The sequence below is a fragment of the Gossypium hirsutum genome, chromosome A11 (assembly GCF_007990345.1).
Source record: "Gossypium hirsutum isolate 1008001.06 chromosome A11, Gossypium_hirsutum_v2.1, whole genome shotgun sequence".
Taxonomy (NCBI): Eukaryota; Viridiplantae; Streptophyta; class Magnoliopsida; order Malvales; family Malvaceae; genus Gossypium; species Gossypium hirsutum.
Window position 1 is genome coordinate 7,719,670 of NC_053434.1, and position 19,663 is coordinate 7,739,332.

General features: G+C 33.0%; 3 protein-coding genes across 7 annotated transcripts; 2 read left to right on the plus strand and 1 right to left on the minus strand.

Annotated features, from left to right (window-relative positions):
• The first annotated feature begins 242 nt into the window (after window positions 1–242).
• On the plus strand, window positions 243–2,472 carry LOC107911892 (uncharacterized). Its single transcript, XM_016839869.2, has 2 exons — window positions 243–429; window positions 1,264–2,472. The coding sequence occupies exon 2, from the start codon at window positions 1,312–1,314 to the stop codon at window positions 2,329–2,331; it is 1,020 nt and encodes a 339-aa protein (XP_016695358.2). The 5' UTR covers window positions 243–429; window positions 1,264–1,311; the 3' UTR covers window positions 2,332–2,472.
• A 4,519-nt stretch (window positions 2,473–6,991) lies between these two features.
• LOC107911895 (vesicle-associated protein 1-2) lies at window positions 6,992–10,021 on the plus strand. Of its 2 annotated transcripts, none has more exons than XR_001688029.2 (8): window positions 6,992–7,252; window positions 7,387–7,457; window positions 7,565–7,646; window positions 7,819–7,934; window positions 8,013–8,171; window positions 8,284–8,334; window positions 8,819–9,199; window positions 9,568–9,665. XR_001688029.2 is itself a non-coding variant. In XM_016839876.2 (8 exons), the coding sequence occupies exons 1-8, from the start codon at window positions 7,201–7,203 to the stop codon at window positions 9,676–9,678; spliced, it is 720 nt and encodes a 239-aa protein (XP_016695365.1). In that variant the 5' UTR covers window positions 6,994–7,200; the 3' UTR covers window positions 9,679–10,021. The 2 variants fall into 2 exon arrangements, 1 of the variants encoding a protein (XP_016695365.1); XM_016839876.2 differs by having other exon boundaries at window positions 6,994–7,252; window positions 9,122–9,199; window positions 9,568–10,021.
• Window positions 10,022–10,081: 60 nt separating this feature from the next.
• LOC107911894 (uncharacterized protein DDB_G0283697) lies at window positions 10,082–13,169 on the minus strand. Of its 4 annotated transcripts, none has more exons than XM_016839873.2 (6): window positions 11,924–13,169; window positions 11,652–11,750; window positions 11,394–11,510; window positions 11,225–11,285; window positions 10,625–10,749; window positions 10,082–10,332 (listed from the first exon to the last, which is right to left on the minus strand). In XM_016839873.2, exons 1-6 carry the CDS (start codon window positions 12,329–12,331, stop codon window positions 10,264–10,266), a joined length of 879 nt encoding a protein of 292 aa, XP_016695362.1. In that variant the 5' UTR covers window positions 12,332–13,169; the 3' UTR covers window positions 10,082–10,263. The 4 variants fall into 4 exon arrangements, 2 of the variants coding, with proteins under 2 accessions (XP_016695362.1, XP_016695363.1); XM_016839874.2 differs by having other exon boundaries at window positions 10,082–10,328; window positions 11,924–13,166; XR_001688028.2 differs by having other exon boundaries at window positions 10,146–10,328; window positions 10,625–10,765; window positions 11,924–13,166.
• Between the last annotated feature and the right edge of the window lie 6,494 nt (window positions 13,170–19,663).

Consider the following 19,663-nt stretch of genomic DNA (forward strand, 5'->3'; position numbering starts at 1 on the left):
TATGCTAACTTTTCTTTTTCGATTATCATTCAGGTTTTTTTTTATTCTTTATGTGTTGTGTTTTGTACTGTTATACTTTGTTCTAAAATATTTATGATATACCAAAATATCTAGCCAAGGAATTCTATGATTAAAGACTTAAAAAGAGTCCAAGACCAAATGGCAGGCTGGTACTGGGCTAAGCCCTTAATTGAAAAAGAACCTTGAAAGCTTGTGAATCAAATAAGGAGCCGAATTGGAAACAGAAACAAAGTGTAACTACAAACCAAGGCCCGGCCTCAGTTGTTCTGATTCTGACACCTTTACATATCAATGAAACTAGTCAGACAAACCGAAGAAGTGTTTTATTAGAGGCGAGTTTACTAGACTTCTCATTGTCGGATTTTTACCTCCCATTTCAGCATACCAACATCCTCCCCTGGAAATGAGGTAATTTCCTGATTAAATTATACTAGAGAATGAGCTTTATTACTTTCTAGTTATCAACCCTAATTTTCAAATTTCTGGGTTTGTTTTTCCTCAACTCATTTTCTATGATTCTAATTTTCATCTTCAAATTTCAATTTAACTTTGTGATGTAATTCTGGGTTTTCTTTTTTTCATTATAGAGACTTTGAAAGAACTTTTAGATTGATATTCATAAAATTTATAGAGGACCCGATTCAAAATTGTTCATTAAAAAGAATAAATGAAGTGTTTTGTTTCTGCTGGGATTCGGTTGTTATAGTCTTTTTCTTCGTTGTAAGGAAAAATTATGTAACATATTCAAATGATCGATTTTGACTCGAAAAATCTACTACTCTTGGTCTCCGGCAGGTAAAGATTGAATTTCGTTATTGGAAGAGTTGCTACCGGATTTAGGCTTTGAATTTGTACTTTGTTATTCTTGAAATTAGTTTTTAGAAGCAAAAAAACAAGAGCTTCTTCATTGTAGATGCCCACTCTTTGACTGAGCTTCCTGTCTAATTAGTGTGATTTGTATTATTAATTAGACTTTTTAATTTGGTTGCTTCTATTTTATAGAGGTAAAGATAGACAATTACATTTAAAATGGAAATGAGATAAATCAATGATTCGAAACTAGGATAAAAGATAATAACAACTTTATTTGAATTTGTCAAATGCCAAGCTTACGTTATTAGCTTCTTCCCCCTCTATTCAACCATTTCATGCATAAATTTGCTGGAAATATCTGATTTTGAATATGGACCTTTAGTTGTTGGAGCTCAACTTTTCCTGCTAACAATCATATGTATGTTTCAGTGAAATGAAAACGATGTCATCTTATCAAAGCTGCTGAAGGTTTCAGTTATGAACCTAGGAATGGCTTCTCTGGCTCGATCTCCTTCTGCCATGTCCATTACTAGAATTCCTCAGGGTCATTCCAAAATCCTACAATTGTTAAAAGCTTCAAAGGTGCCTTATGTGCTCCCTTTCCGTCGCGTCCACATCAGAAGGTCCCCTGTTTGCTGCACGAAATTTCCTCAGTGGGAACCTTCACCGGCCACATATGCTCTAACTGAGAAAGCTGGTGATAAGTTCTTGGATAAATCATCTGAATTATTTGAAACTCTGCGTTCTGAGTCTTCTGACAGCAAAGATGAGGCTTCAATTACTAAAGCTGAAGATCGTACAGATACAACCAATCAACCAGTTGCACAGCTTCAGTTTCTTAAATGGCCATTGTGGCTGCTTGGCCCTTCTGTTCTCCTCGGCACGGGCATGGTACCCACTCTATGGTTACCGATATCCACCATATTCATTGGCCCAAATGTGGTGAGCCTTCTTTCCTTGATTGGACTTGATTGCATCTTCAATCTGGGTTGCACCCTTTTTCTCCTCATGGCAGATTACTGTGCCAAGTCAAAGAACCTGGGACAAGCTTCCAAGAGCAAACCTCCTGTGAGTTACCAGTTCTGGAATTTGGTTGCAACTTTGACTGGACTTGCAATCCCCTTGATGATGCTGTTTGGATCCCAAAAGGGCTACCTCCAACCTCAGCTGCCTTTCATCCCATATGCAGTTCTATTGGGTCCCTACATCCTGCTTCTGTCGGTACAAATGCTGACTGAGATGTTGACGTGGCATTGGGAGTCACCAATCTGGTTGGTGACCCCAGTTGTGTACGAGGCTTACCGTGTGCTACAGCTAATGAGGGGATTGAAACTCGGGGTTGAACTCAGTGCACCAGCATGGATGATGCACACTATCAGGGGCCTGGTCTGTTGGTGGGTACTGATCCTTGGTGTGCAACTCATGAGGGTTGCTTGGTTTGCTGGTTTTACAGCTCGAGCTCAACGACAGCAATCTTCTGCTTCTGCCGATGCTTAATACTAATAGCATCTAAAGTATAAAAATCAAATAAAATGTCGATATGTGGTTTATAGTACATTTATTGAGGAGTTAGTTGACATACGTGTAAGAAATGTTGTTTATAGTTTCATGAGCTTAATGGAATGTTACTTATTTGAATGATAGGAGAAGGCATGTTTGAATGTTTGAAATGATAAAAATCCAAACGATAGAAAAGCCCTTTTTTTTCCCACTGCAGAATCGTTAAGAAATTCGGTCTTCATTTTAGTACTTTGTTCATTCGTTTATTAATAAAAAAACGAATTTGAATCTCAGTTTGTAAACTAATATTGTTGATTTAATTGTTTCGGTACAAGAAAGGATTGTATCAAATTGTAATTTTACGTCATCTCTATCCCTCCCTTCCCAATAAGAGAATGACAAATTAAATTATTGGAAACGAATAGAAAACGAATAGAGATAATGTAGAATCATAATTTCATACAATTAAGTTTTATTAGTTTTCTAATTTAGCCTATAAGAGTAAAGTGTGTTAACTTATTAAAAAAATATTTTTTACTACTATTTAAAAATAAAAAAATTAAATGAAATCATGACTTATGATCATGCATCGAGGTAGAAAATTAACACAAAACTATCATAAATAAAATGATTTATCTACCGGTGTGACAGGTTTATTGTAATATTTTTGTGCTACAATGGAACAATGGAGTATTCTAAAGATCGAACCCGTGAGAGTTCAGGAATTAACAATGAAAATGCATGCAAATATGAAGTCTAGTTAGCTACACAAAAGTGGTCGACTGACTTCCATGTTGGTTAGTTCTTGGATTAGGGATCTAAAGGGTTTAAACTCTTAATTAGTTTAATTTTACCTCTCAATCATTATTTTACCCAATTAGATGATTTAGTCCAGTTTATCTCTCGATTTCATCGAACTAAAGCGAAAAATCAAAATGATTCTCAATAGGCTCTACTCTTGGTCTCACCTATCTAAATGTTCACATAGAGACGTCAATTCTAGTTTTTACAATTTAACCTCTGACCCAATAATTAACCATCCACCATGAGATTTAGTTACTACCCATAATCAACACACAAACATTTGTCAAATACATGCTCAAATTATTCATTAAAGAAAGCATATAAAACAAAGTTAGAAAAATCTTAGGGACTCTTGATGAGTTCTTTGGAGAAGATGACAGTAGCAACAATGAAGAAGAAAACATAACTAAAGTAGAGATTTTTACTCTTTGAAAGTTAACAAAGCTGGAATATATTAAAGGCTTTAAAGTGAAATCAAAATACAAAATAAAGTTTGTGTATCTAAGTGAAAAGAAACGAAAAGTTGTGGTAAAAACTAATAAAACTATCAGCTACAAAGCTAAGAAAAGTAAAGAACTAAAACATAAAAATAGAGAAGAGAATAAATACTAAGCTAAAAAATGATAAATATGTATCTCCTTTAAGTTTGACAACAAAAGCATCTTTTGTACTACCAAAATTCAATCATAAAACTTCTTTTAGTTTGACAAAAATGCCCTTAGAGTGTATGAGTTGACTTGTGTTTGTGTTAGATATAAAACTACCTTATAGTATTCTTTACCCCATCATACACTCATGTCATGACACTCTCGACAGTGGCACCATCTTGACTCTAAGGGATCTTAATGTTGCGACACTCTCAACAATGATACCATCTTGACATGTCACGACACTCTCAACAGCGATATCATATTGGTTTTGGGGATCTTAATGTCGCAACATTGACTAATTAGTGCTGCAACATCCTCAGCAATAGTCATAACTTCTTCACTTCAACAATCATTAGTGGTATCGCGACCTTGGAAGCTTGGTGTCGTGACTTTCAACTCAGTGTCACAACGCCCTCAGTAGTCTGTTCTAGGTTGATTTCTTGTTGAAGTCTTACACATCTGAGGTGATGGAAACTCAATGTTGCGACATCCTAATATCAATGTTGCGACACTCATGTCAGATATCATTCTCCTCAAAGTTTGGCCGTTGTCGTCTTCTTACACAAACTCAATTGCATTATTAGGCTCCTAATGGCGCCATTTTGCCAAATTGGGCCTAATAAGACTAAAATTAAATAAACATGATCATTAATACTAAAAACTAAAAATCAACAAGAAATATAGAAAAGACTTGTAAATTGCTTGAGAACAAACTTATTAAGTGTTCTAAAGAGCCTAATTTGACATATCAAATTATGACGGATCAAGTTATCCACATAGTAATCTTTCAAACGCTGATAAAAGATAAAAATAAATTCAATTTTCTAGGTAACTCCACTCTTTTCAAATTCAAATTGAAATTAAAATAAATTCAATTAAGCCGATTGAGTCTTAGCTCGATTGGTATGAGCATTGTTGTCAATACAGGAGGATATAAAATTTAGTGCGCTGAAGTGCATTATTCTGTTTATGGGTTGGATAGAGGTTATGGGTAGATCTAAACATTGTGTCAAAAAGAAGAAAAAGATATAATCAAAATCTATAATAAGATTATTAAAAAAAACTATAAATTCAACGTTACAATTGTATTCTAAAACATTATAAAAATTTTAGTTTTCTTTATCTCATAATTGAATGAGTAAATTTTTTTTATAGAGATTTAAGTAAATGTAAATACATTTATATTAAATTTATTGATTGATTTTTTTTCTAAAAGCTTACATTCAATAATTCTAGAAATCTTTAAACATTTTTATTTTTATTTTTATTTTGAAATTTGTGGAAATTTTCATAAATTTTTAATAATTTAAAAAAATCTTATCGTGCTTGATTTTTTTATAAACCTTTATAATTTTTAGAATCTTTCAAAAGTTTTTGAATTTTTTATTTTTGAGTTTTTAAAGATTCTTTTAGTTTTTCTTGAAAGTTATTTTTAAAGATTTTAATAAAGAATCTTACATCTTTTTTCATAATTTTTTAGAAAATTCTTAGCTTTACTTTTCATAAAGGGTAATATTTGGGACAGTAATAATGTATTTTTATTTTATTTGATAAGTATTGATAGGTATTTTTTTAATTATTTTTTAATATTTTACTATATCTATAATACACTTATCAACTCTCTTATTTCTCTTGTAGAGTCTAAAAATTTTATTGATAGTGCATCCAAAATTTTCCCTTACATAAAACTTTATTTTTTTCGAATCTTTCAAAAAAAATAATTTTTTTTACCTTCTACAATCATTTATAATTTTTGGTTTAATATTGATAATTTATTTTTGTAAAATAACTTAAAAATCTAATTTAAAAAACTTAGGTAATGTTTGATAAATCATCTAGTAGTTACATTAGGGTTTAATAGCTTGTAATTATTTAAGGGTGGCATGTTTGGATAATCATTGTAATTAGTAGGTCCACCGAATTAGCTGTAAGTGAAGTACCCCAATTACACTTTCTAATTTTTAGGAGAGACTGAAAATTAGAGTAATTACATGAGTAATTATTATATTTTTTTTTCCAAAAAGATCTTTACCCAAACCTAAAGACCGTCTCTTTCCTCATTCAACCATAATTTTCTTCTCTTGTTTACCTCACTCATCAACAATAATATATTTATTTATAAAAATTCATGGCTAAAAAGTATGGACATCACTTATTTATGTGTCCATGTCATATATTATAAAAATAATATATTTATTTATAAAAAAAGGGTTATAGTTTTTATTATAACTTATTTATTAAAAAAACTTTATAAAGTTATAAAAAATGATATTATTTATAAGAAGTGTTATGAAAGTTATCGTACAATTTATAAAACATTTTTTTATAAAAGCTACAATATATAATTTTTATATTATTTTTTATATAAATAATATGATTTAACATAAGTTTTTCTTTAAATTATGTTTATATAAGTTTTTACCTACATATTATACGGATTGTGAACCTAAATATTATCAGATCCATGCTAATTATGCAAATAAAAAATATTTTTTGCATCATAGATATCATTTGGGAGAATGCTAAACACAAGCATCATAGATAGTTCGCGAATTCTTTAATTTGTGACATTCAAAGTTTCTAAATATTATTGAGAAAACATTTGTTGTTTTAAATTTTTCTTTTCATATTAACAACTTCAATTTAGTATAACGTAAAAAATAAGGTCGGTTCGTATTAGTATATTACATATTTTTTAACTTTAATTATAGGTGAAACTAAGATATTAATATTTCGAAAAGTAAATGAAAGGAGATGTTAATCATCTTAATGATGAATATTTAAATTTAGATGAACTCGGCCAAGGACCAATAGATAATAGTAATAAATAAATGTTAAATATCAAAGAGGGAATAACTCAACAAATATACACTAAAACAATTAAATACAAATCTTTGTAATTATAAGATAATGTAATTACTATCCTAAAAAATACATTTTCAATCAATTACTCTTTACTGTCAAACATACATTTGTTGGATTACTAATTTTTTATTAAAATCTTAATTATGTATAATTTTTAAAAACTTAATTTGTTTCTTTAATTATTTTTCAAATGATTTTTTTAGCATTTAAGGGTTAAAATAATTTGGTTTCCATTGTTGTGAATGCTTTTTATTGGAAAGTCCAGATCATTATGGGGAGACGAATAGACAATTATAGCCCTACAAGGAACCGCACGATACTGTAAAATAGGGAACGAGAAACGACCGCAGTCAAAAGAGTAAGACAAACATCATTATTGCACGTGCTTGCTTTTCAGCTCTCTCTCTCTTTCTCTCGCTCGAAGACCGATCATCATTGTCATAATTCTGCTTTCGCCGGGAACCAGAATCTTGGGCCCTTCTAAAAACTTCGTAGAAGCCTCCCCCAATTATATCTCTGGTGGTCTCCTGTCACTGATCCAATCACGATGAGTACCGGTGAACTTCTCAGCATCGAGCCTCAAGAGCTCCAATTTCCCTGTAAGCATCTCCCAAACTCTTTCCTGTTTAAAGAATTTACAGTTTATCGTAGCTTTCCAGATCCATTTCTTCATGGATATAAGTTCCATTTTCAACTGTTTTCTAATCATTAACATTCCTTGTTCCTGAATTAGTTGAATTGCGAAAGCAGATCTCATGTTCTCTAAACTTATCCAACAAGACCGACAATTATGTGGCTTTTAAGGTAATTCTGAAATCTCGTGTTTCAGTTGCTACTTTTTCCTCAAACATTTCTGGTAAAAGAAAAGAAGGAAAATTTCTTTACTTAGGATGTGTGTGTGTGTTTTGCAGGTGAAAACGACAAATCCAAAGAAGTACTGTGTAAGGCCTAACACTGGAGTTGTATTACCTAGGTCTACGTGCAACGTTATTGGTCTCTCTCCTTGTCCCTCTCTGGCACAAAATTTGGACTTAGCTATCATTGTTTTAGTTAATCATGTTTCTTTTTTAATGTTTAGTTGAATTTCATGGCAATCATAGCTTTATTTGCAACTTTATAATTACCTTTTTCAGTAGTTACTTTTTTTTTTTTTTTATGGAGTCAGTTATAATGCAAGCTCAAAAGGAAGCACCTCCTGATATGCAATGCAAGGATAAATTTTTACTTCAGAGTGTGGTTGCTAGTCCTGGAGCTACAGCAAAGGATATAACTTCAGAGATAGTAAGTATTGTAGTCTGTTATATCTGATTTGAATAAAAGTGGGTTTTTGTTTTAACTGTTTGCTTTTGAATATGTTAGTTTAACAAAGAATCCGAACATCATGTTGAGGAGTGCAAGTTGAGGGTTATTTATGTTGCCGCTCCTAGGCCGCCTTCCCCTGTTCGGGAAGGATCTGAGGAAGGCTTGTCACCTAGGGCTTCTGTCTCGGACAATGGTAGCTTGAATGCTGCAGAGTCTGTGAGTTTTCCGTGTCACTTGTGTTTGACATTGAATAGGGTTTTAGTTTTGATCAGTGTGTTGCACTGAAATAGTAATGAGTTGTGTATTGGCTATACAATTGTGCCTGCAGGTGTCAAGAACTCGTCTTGAGCAGCATAAACATCAAGACAACTCAGATGATGTAACTTCTCTCTCTCTCTCTCGTTCTGTTATTCGTGCTTTTAGCTCTGGCATTGAAATTTTATGGGCTTCTGTAAGCCATGTTTTTAGGTTATAACTAAACCAATGGGGTTAATCCATACATTATTGTAGTTCTTTATATTTGCATATGGTTGACTTCAGTTCCATAATTGGTTAATTTAGGAAAATGCTTGATTAATTTGTCACATATTACCAGTTGAAGAATACATTGATGATATCGGATATGATGCATCTTTTGGTGGAAATTTCAATCCATCATCAACCAAAACTTAAAAAATTCTCATCAAAACTTAAAAAATTCTCAGAGTACCATGCCGTCATTTACTTGATTCCAATGCTGGGATACACTAGTACACGCCTAGGGATGCTGACAACCTCCTTTGAAATCTTGGTTTGTTCGTTTAAGCCGATCACTAGTGCTGGGGTCACATTTTGAAATTCAACTTCTGCTGTTGGTTTTTCAGATCTTCTTGATGTCAGAAATAAAGAAGGATCTAACATGGATCTGCTTTAAATGTGGCATTATACCTTGTCAGATAATAAATGCTATATTTTTCTTCAGGTTAATGAATAAATAACTCTTTTGCCTATATGATTTAATGTGATAGTAGTCTAATTGAGATATGTTAAAAGAACTATCCTCTTGAAGAATGAAAAGTCTTGAAAGGTTGAATGCGAGAGGGAAAGCACCTTCTAGCGAAACTTGCAATTACCAAAAAAGGGAAAAGGAAAGCCTTAAAAGATTGTGGCAATACTTCTAATTGCAGGCAAAGTCTCTCACTTTCAAGCTGACTGAGGAGAAAAACTCTGCCATTCAGCAAAATAAGAGGCTGCAGCAAGAACTGGTAAAGTTACTCCATATTTTCTATGAGTTTATTGAGTGTATTTTGGAATTAAATATTCAGGGTTTCAACTCATAACAAAAGTTCCAAGTTGCTAATATGGTATCTATATACCAGTGCATTATCAATCATCTGCAATCACTTTCCAGTTGTCATTAACTTATCTTTCTCTTTAGGTTGAAACATAGAATGAAAATGAGCTTCTATAGAGGGTTATAGATAGTTTAGAAGGAAATGGGATTTTAAAGAATAATAATAGAGAGAGGATGCTGATAGTATTTGTTATCCCTGTATAATTCTAGCATCAATATGATCCCCACTGGTTGACATTTGTAGTTTTATGCAGCCTTACATTGAAATTTAATTTGCAGGACCTCTTGAGACGTGAAGCCAAAAGAGGTAATGGTGGTATTCCATTCATGTATGTAATTCTTGTAGGCTTGGTTGGTATCATTTTGGGGTACATCTTGAAAACAACATGACCGCCAAGTTTATCCTTTCCTCCTTTGACAAATCTCGCGACTGCTAGAAAAATGAAATGAAGAAAAGTGGATAAACAAACGTCTATTGATGGGTTGTATGTAGCTCTTGTTAAATATATTACTTACTGATCTTCATGAATGCACAAAAAACAAAGCCAATGTGTGACGGGTAAGAAGCAACTATGGTTCATTGTATTACCTTGCATTGACAGTACAACTTTCAAGTGACAACCACTGGAATGGATTTCATTATTGCTGCCAACTTCTTTATGAACAATCTTGGAACGGCATTTAATCCATGAATTTTGTAAAAATAATAAAAAATGCATGTGCTTGACATTCATTTCTTTGCGAAATCTATTAATGATAGTTCTTTTGCATTGACGGGCTCATAGAAAAAGTGTATCCAACTTTCATCAAATTATATATAGCTGAAATTTGTACATTTGTAGTTGGAAGCATTTAACTTGTAGAATAAAAGGAAGGACCACCGAGTCTTGATTACACGATTCTAATCCGTTCACAAAGGTACATCTTATAACAAAATAAGGGTACATCTTATAACAGAATAAGCTTGAATCCTATTTAAGAATTGTCAGATGTTCGTAACATGTTACACCTGCTGACAATTTTCCGGAAATCATCAAGATCTAGCTGCAATGCCACCAGTGAGAAAGGTAAGTAAATTCTTAAACTCGTATACATTTTGAAGTCACGCATTATCCATCACATGCTTATGAATCACATTTAATCTATCCATAATTCTAAATTTTTCGTAAGTCCATGTTTGTATACTTTTTAAATATATATATCATATTGAATCCCAATTAATCCATTCATAATATATGCATTTCATTCTTCCCATTTACCTTATAAATCAAATTTAAATTAAAAATTTCAAATCAAATCGATCTTTCCAAACAAAGCACTAAAAGAATGTACTGACCTTCCCATCGCCATCGGTATCAAAGAATTGGATCATCTCAGCCAAGTCCTTATCTGTCCACATAAAATCATGTGCAATAGCTACTCTTCGTAAATCTCTCATAGAAATGCTTCCTTTTCCAGCTTCTGATAGCCAACAATGCTTTTGTTCAGTGACCAAAAAAACAAATTCAAGAATGGTGAGATAATACCAAAAACGGGCATAGCATTATATAGATGGGATGTGTTCAACATTGGGTTTCTGATTCTAATTTGACCGAACCAAAACATGCAATGTAAGCAATGGACCAAAAGTCCTACTAAGCTAACTGCTGTTACCACAGCATTCAGCATTAATTTCTTCTCAGGTGCCATTATATGTTAAATAATAGCTATTATTGTGATAGAACAGATCCTTGTGATGCAACAACACACACAACATCTTATAGCATCTCAATTGAGAGGCAACCCTCTGCTAGGAGATTCTTTTGCAACAGCAATGCTAATGCAAAACCCACATAGTTCCTAGTTTCAAAGCTTTCTATAGTAATAGGCTTGCTTTGTTGATGCACATCCATGACAAGGAGATAGAGAGCGAAATGAAAGTAGTGTAAAAAATTACCATCAAAGTGAAAGAAGTGCACGACCATTTCATCCTCAGTCATCTGCACGCGGCTGGTGAACTGTGATCCACATATGAAAAGAAACCAAGTGAATGCAAACTGAGAGTTAGGGGAAGCAAATAGTGTCAATCCTTTAAATCCACACATTAATTATGAAACAGAACAAACCGATTTTTTCCTCTTTGATCGAGCGTTCCCCTTGCTTTCAGTGAAAGTAGCATCTTGCACATCTGTAGGTACAGCACCTAAAACTTCTCCAGAATCTTTAAGGGACAGAGCAATTGCCTGAAAATGTCTCACAAAAGTTTAGCCTCGCAGTAAAACCAGATACTTATAATAGACGAAGTTCAGCGGTTACCAAACTCAAACAAGTCAAAAACCTAGAAATGGAAACAGCATTTGCTCCATACTGTCACCGAAACGGACCTTCATTAATTCATCATCACCATCGTCAATGTAATCTGAACTACTCAAATGTTTTTGAACGGAAGCTTTCTTCTTAGATTTTGAGCCTTTATTTTTCACCTGGAAAAGAGAGAAACAATTCAAGTATAAAGCTAAACTATAACTAGATGGCTCGAGGGAAGAGCTACACTATAAAGCAATCAATTTTATCATCTTATTTAGGGCTCCTTAAAGGATTCGTTTCTTTGAGTTATTTTACCAAAAAAAGGGCTAAATTGTAGCCGACTACCCACCTTGTTTTTACGAGATTGAGTTTGAGGCGTTTTACTACCCAGAAACTCCTCCTCATCATCACCATCAAGTTTATCATCATCGTCTTCGTCGTGGTCATCCTCATTATCATTGGGCCTGTAATCTTCATCGTCATCAATGACCTTGCGTTTCCCTTTAATCTTGCTCGAAGTTCGACTTGTATTTGGCGACGAACCCATCAAAGAAGAGGCAATTTTGGGCAGACCCAAAGCCTCCATTCTGGCTCTGTTCTCTGCAATTCTCGCTAGCCTCTGCTTCTCGTATTCGGATATACCTTGCTGTTCCTGTTTGAGGATTACTTCATTATCATCATCTTCTTCTTCTTCGCTTAACATCTCTTCACTTCCACTTTCTTCTGATTCAGAATTAGAGATTCGGCGTTTCGTCATTGTGGCTTCTAATTCTCCTGTAGATTTTTGGCGCGACTTTATTGAAGAATTGGAGCAGATCTTTTACACTCAGTTCATTTTAGGACGGTCCTCCCCTTATAATACTTTCAACAAGAAGAGCTACAACAGATAATAATGTTTGGCTTTGTGGGGAAGAAATGCAAATTGGGGAAAGTGTGATATGGGGTGGAATTTAAGGGATGTGTTGAGTAGAGAATCGAGGAAATCGATAAATCCAATATTGAGATTTAATTTGGAAGGATTCAAAAATCAAGTTGATAATATTAAGGCAGAATCCTCTAGTGGGGATGGGAAGAAAAGGCCCAGGTCTGAATATATAGATTTTAGCGTTGTTGTTTCTGCAGATTCGTTAAGGTCCACAGATGAGTGAATTATCGCTCGAGTACAACAAAGATCGGCGACTACCAATAGACAAGTCGACCGGGAGCAATAAAACTCTTAAGTTGGAAAAGTTAAATAGCTCTCGGGTGGAAAAGTTGCATAGAAGATGTAGGTTTCAAAATGGTATTGTGTTTCTAACTAAAGGAACGTGAAAGGGTCTATGTTTAGCTTGGAAAGAAGACATCACGGTTCAACTTCGAAGCTATTCAAAGAATCATATTGATATGATCATTGAAGAAGAGGGAAAAAGTCCTTAATGGAGGATGACAGGGTTTTATGGGGCACCCAATATTGGTAGTAAAGAGGAAGGGATCAAAACTATCCATGGATGATTTGTGGGGACTTTAATGAAATATTGTATGCTTATGAAAAAAGGGAGGAGTACCAAGGGAAAAGACATATGGATAAGTGTCGCATGGTGCTTAAAGAATATTCTGTAGTGGATGTTGGATATTTGGGGTCTTGGTTTATGTAGGATTGGGAAACCTTCCGGATACGAACATTAAAGAAAGGCTCGACAGAGTTGTTGCTAATATTGAATGGATGGCTTCGTTACCTAATTTTATGACTAGTCATTTACCTCACTCTTTCTCAGATCATTGTTCCTTATATATTCAAACAATTCAAGAAGATGTAATGCGAATAAAGAAAATTTTTTATTTTAAGGCTTGGTGGATTTTAGAGGAAACTTGTGAAGGGGAAGTCCGAAGATTATGGGAGGAAAGCTCGAGTAACGAAAAGAGGTGAAAGATTGTGAGAGGAAAGTCCAAACGAAACGAAGGGGCTTATGCATGACCTCACAAAGAAGCTAGATTATTTAAACAATCAGGAGAGGGACGAGGAAACATTTGCGAAATTATTGGAAGTCAAATTGTATCTTAATTCAGAAATTTAGGAAGAAGATTTTTATTGGGAATAGAGGGCACGTGCAAATTGGTTACAAAAGAGGGATAGAAATACGACATTTTTTCATAACTTTGCTTCGCAGCGTCGACAGATGAATAAAATTCGTAGTTTGCAAGATGAGAATGGTAAGGCAACTTCGGAGGGTGGAGCGGGGAAAGAGATTGCACATAATTATCTTCAGGAACTTTTTTCCACGAAAGGTATTGAAAACCTGAATTATGTTATTCGAGGAGTGAAGAGGTGTATTACTGAAAGCATGAATAGGATTAGACCTGATCATGGGTTGGGCCACCCGGCCTGGCTCGAAGGCCCGAAATGTGGGAGGGTTATGGGCTTGGACAAAAAAATAAGGCCTGCTTAAAAAACGGGTCGGGCCTCAGGTAAGGTATTTTTGGCCGGAGCCCGGCTCGAATTCACCTAAAAGATAAAAAAAATTTTCTCTTTTTTTTAATGTTATTTTCTTGTTGTTTTCTCCCTATTTTGTTACCATTTTACTATTATGTTACTACTATTTTATTGTTATTATTTGGATATTGTATAAAACTTATTTTATTGTTAATTTTGTTATTATTAAGGCATTTGTTAATTTTGTTATTATTTTAGAGGCATTTACTTATTAAGTTGTATTTATCTTAGTGTTATTTAAGTTTATATATTTTTTAAAATTTATTTTCAATTTGTTGGGAAATATTTATTTTGATGTTTTTAGTATTTTTGATGTATTATGTATATTTAAAAATTATATAAAAATAAATATAAAAAATTAATACAGGCAGGTCAGGTCGAGCCCAAGTTTTAACATTTTTATCCGGGTCGGGCTTGGACAAAATTTTAGGCCTATTTTTCGGGTCGGGCTGGGGTCGGGCCTAGTAAATGGACATGAATTTTTAGTTGAGCCCGACCCGGCCCATGAGCACCTCTAAATAGGATGTTGACTATAGAATATAATGAGGAGAAATTATATATGGCATTGAAATGAATGGGCCTAACAAAAGCATCTGGAGCAAATGGATACTCAACACTGTTTTTCCAAAAGTTTTGGTATATTTAGGGATGGGACGTCAGCTCTTACTGTGTAGAAATTCTAAACCGAGGTATGTCTTTGGAACCTATTAATATTACAAATATTGTATTGATCCCGAAAATTTCGCACCTAACAAATTTAACAAACTTCCGTCCTACAAGCCTATGTACACTTATTTATAAACTGATCTCTAAGACTGTTGCTAATATGCTTCAAAAAGTTTTAGATATTTGTATTCATGAAGCGCAAAGTGTGTTTGTTCCTGGGCATTTGATAACTGATAATGTATTGCATGCCTATGAGATTTTACACATTAAAAAAAAAAGAGGATGGGTTGAAAAGGTTTTTTGGCTCTAAAATTGGATATGAGTAAAGCCTATAACCACGTTGAATGGAGTTTTCCTAGGAGGATCATGTCAAAAATGGGTTTTAATGAGAAGTGGATCGACTTCATTATGCAATGTATTTCCACAATATCCTAAAGCGTTGGCTTGCATCCAGGCAATGCAGATGGGTTTGGATTTGGGCATAAAGGCAGTAGAGGTTGAAGGGGATTCACTATGTAACAAACTAATTTTGGGCCTAGTCAGAACAGTGGTTTCGAAACCACAAATTCGACGATGAAAATTTTATTTTTTATTATATTTTTATGGTCTACGATTTCACGGAATAATTTCGTGAAAATTTCGTTTGAAAATTTGGACATTCGGGCACTTAATTTAGTCAAAAGGACTAAATCGTAAAAAGTGAAAAAGTTGAGTTCTACATACTAGAGGTGTCCAATTGTTATGAAATTTTAAATTGAGGTCCTTAAATGGTAATTAGACCATTGGTTAATTTCTGGACAAAAATAGACATGAAATGTGTAACGCCCCTAACCCGAATCCGTCACCGGAATAGAGTTACGGAGCATTACCAGAGTTACCGATTCATTTATCAGATATTTCATTAATCCGATATCTTTTCTTTTCCACGTTCAAGTCTCGTATTCAAGTCATCCGGATCTTTATAAAGAAATTTGATCGTCGTTTTCATTTATTTCATGTTATAATACATTCAACTAATGCTCTAAATAAAATTATCATTTTACCCCTAAACTTTTAATTAATGACGATTTCATCCTTAGGTTAAAATAAAATAAAATTATTACAATTTAATCCTTATTTCCAGCCGTTATTCTCACACAAATTGATAACAACCTATGAATTCTATAAAATGTCAGAATTTTCCATAATTTCAACACTTTTCAATTTAATCCTTAAAACATGTTTTTCCCTGATCTTGAGCTAAATTAATAATTTCATTCAATTTTGTAATTTAAATAATAAAATAATCCATTTCATGCAAATTGGTCATTTCTAGCATTTTTTTTAAAAATTACCCATAAAATTTTACTTTTATTCAATTTAGTCCATGAGCCTAAAACATACATATTAGCCATGCTACCTGAATATTCATACATATTTTCCTCCTCCTCCCTCCATTCCACATCCTTAATTTATATAACATGCAACAAGTAACATTATTAATAATTTCACTATTTACTTATGTATATTCAAAATTGTCCATTTGCGTCATAGCCACTAAATTATTTATATCTTAAGCTACAGACCTCGAAATTAAGAAACGCTAATTTTCCCTGAAACTAGACTTACTTATCTTATTACCATAAAATTTTAAGAATTTTTGGTTTATCCGATAAGTACAGTTTATTCTTTAAAGTTGCCCTTATTCTGCTGTCTGACAGTTCCGACCCTTCTTCACTAAGAATTAATTATCTCATCGTACAAGATTTGGATGATGTTCCCGCTTATTTCTATTGAAAATAGACTCTTTAAGGATTTTAAACATATAAATTTAATCCCTTAATTATTTTTCTCCAATTTTTTATGATTTTACAAAGTCAGAACAGGGGAACCCGAAATCATTCTGACATTGTCTCACAAAACTTATTATATCTCATGATTTACAATTCCATTGCTTACACTGTTTCTTCTATAAGAAATTAGACTCAATTTTATATTTTATTCATCCTCTAATTATATTTCTACAATTTTTGGAGATTTTTCAAAGTTAGACTATTGCTGCTGTCCAAAACTGTTTTAGTGCAAATTGTTGATTTTCATTTTGCCCCAAATTTCACAGTTCATACAATTCAGTCCTAACTTAATTAACCCCTCAATTAAACTAATTTTCTCAATTAATACTTTTCCTAGACATTATAAGTTATTTCATAACTATTGAAATTCAGAATTTCCACATAAAACTCTAACTTCAAACTCTTTTACAATTTAGGTCCCAAACATTCACTTTCTATTCAATTCTTTCAATAAAATCAGCATATAAACAATTTAAAGCTCTAATTCTATGTCAAATAATCATATACTTCTAGCACATATTCATAGAAACTTTCAATTTCTTTCATAGAATCAAGAACTAATGAATTCAACAAATGGACCTAGTTGTAAAAGTCACAAAAACACAAAAATTTCAAGAAATAATCAAGAATTGAACTTACTTGCAGTAAAAATATGAAAAACCCAGCTTAAGGGAACTCTTCCATGGTGTTTTTTTTGATGAGAATAAAGAAAAATAAAGAGAAATCTAGATGATTCCACTTTAGTCCTAGCTTTATTAAGTAAATTTTGCAATTTTGCAATTTTTCCCTTATTTTCTTGGTGATTTCATGCTCTTGCCGTCCAGCCCAAATAGACCTTGGGTCTATTTGCCTTTTATCATTTAAGCTATTTAATCATTTCCCACAATTTTACATTTGATACAATTTAGTCCTTTTTGTTCAATTAGCTATCAGTACTTTAAAGTTTCTTGACGAAACTTTAATACTAACTTATTAACACTCCATAAATATTTATAAAAATATTTATGGCTCGATTTAAAATTCTCGAGGTCTCGATACCTCGTTTTCAATTCTAATTATTTTAATATATATATATTGTACATTTCACTATTTCAAAAATTTTCCTAACTTCACATTTAACTTATACTCACTAAATTAATAATATTTCCTACTCATTTGTTGGATTTAGTGATCTCAATCACTGTTCCGACACCACTGAAAATTAGGCTGTTACAAAATGGGTGTAATAAAATATTTTTAAGTTAGGGGTATTTTGGTAAACTGATAATTAAAAGAATTAAAAGGGAAATAAGCCAAATTAGCTATCATCTTCTTCATTCAACAGTTTCTACTAGCAGCAGCCATGGTTAAGGTTTGATCAAACTCTCAAGCTTGATTGTAAGTGCTCCCTAGCCCCGTTTTTAAAGTTCTTTACATTTTTGAAATCCCGGTAACTTGGTTAAGCTTATTCTAGCAATAATATAACCTAGGGTTTACATTTGGAAAAATACCCATAGGTGAAATGTGTTTATTTTGATGTTTTATGATAAAATATAAAGTTTAAATTGTGTTAAACAACTTTTACTAAGCGATTTTACGTGAAAACGAGTAAAACGACATAATCGGTAAAAATACCTAATGTTCATAAGTACATGTTAGAGTGCGAATTTGATGTTGCTAGAGAAGGTAAAAATGACCAGCATGTCATAAAATATAAGGAAATAGGATGAAGTTTAATTTATGAGCCTAGGGGCAAAAATATAATTTTGATAAAGTTTAGGGGTAAAATTATAATTTTTTCAAAATATGATTTTGGCTTAATTTGAATAATTAGAGTCCTAATTAGGCTATATTTGAAATGATGGAGCAATGAAAAATTGAAATTCAGGCTAAAATAAAAAAATATCAGGTTGTGGACAAAATGGTAAAAATGACCATTTTCGCATACGAGGTAAGTTCATATGATTTTTAATAATGAAATGTGTAATTTAATGTTATTTATATGATATGATGATTATTATTATGAAATATTATGCTTTGTGGTTATTATTGAGTAATAAGCAAATTATGTGAGCTACTTGATAAATATGAAATGCTATCAAGTATCGGTTCCGACATTTCGTGGAAGACAGCAAAGATGTGTGATTGAGGAAAATCCCGTTTGAACCTTAGGAATAGATTAGGATACAAGTGACATGTTACTAGGATATTTGAGTTCCGAACTCGTTGAGTTGAGTCCGAGTTCGTGAGATGTAACTAGGCATCCGAACTCGTTGAGTTGAGTCCGAGTTCACTTATGGATGCGCACACCCGAGCTCGTTGAGTTGAGTCCGAGTTCACTTACGGGTGGGTTACATGGTAGCTTGGGTACACATATATTCCGCAGGCTATTGAGTTTGTCTAGCTGTGGGCATGGCACTTATGTGCATGCATTCTGTGTATCCAATTATATTCCGAGTGTTCAACGGGTAATTTGGCGAAGTATTCATTGATGATCCCAATGAGATAAGCCATTGGTGAGTATGTCTTTGAGTTATGTTACAAGTTGTACAGTTTTGGCAGGTCGGCTCGGGGTTGGAGATCGTCGGAGGCAAAATCACACTATTAAGCTATCATTTTTGGGAGAATTAATTCAAATATTAGAAATATCAAGTGAGTGGCATGTATAGGAAGTTGGTTTGTGTTATATGTATTATTATTATGACTTTGACCATACGTATCGGTTTGCATTGAGTTATCGTACATGATCATGAGATGTGGTCCTTATCCATTATGGTTTGTAAGTTTAATTAATCATGCCATGTCGTATGTTTTGATGTAATGATATAGTTAGTTTTGTTTGTTATGCGTGATTGGTAATACATCAGGTAAGTTAAATGCAGGCCAGTGGATCATGAATTAAATGGAAATGAGTAATGTTGCCTTGAATATGGATGTTTAATGGACAAATTGGTAACTACATTATGATGGTATAAAATGAGAATAATATTTAGCATGTCTAGTTCTAGTTAATGTAAGAATGTATATTATATACAAGATGGTAAGCAAATATGTTTAAAGTGAATGACATGTTATTGCATGATTATGGATGTGTAAGTGCTCATTTATGCCACGTTATATATCTTTAAATATGAGTCTATGC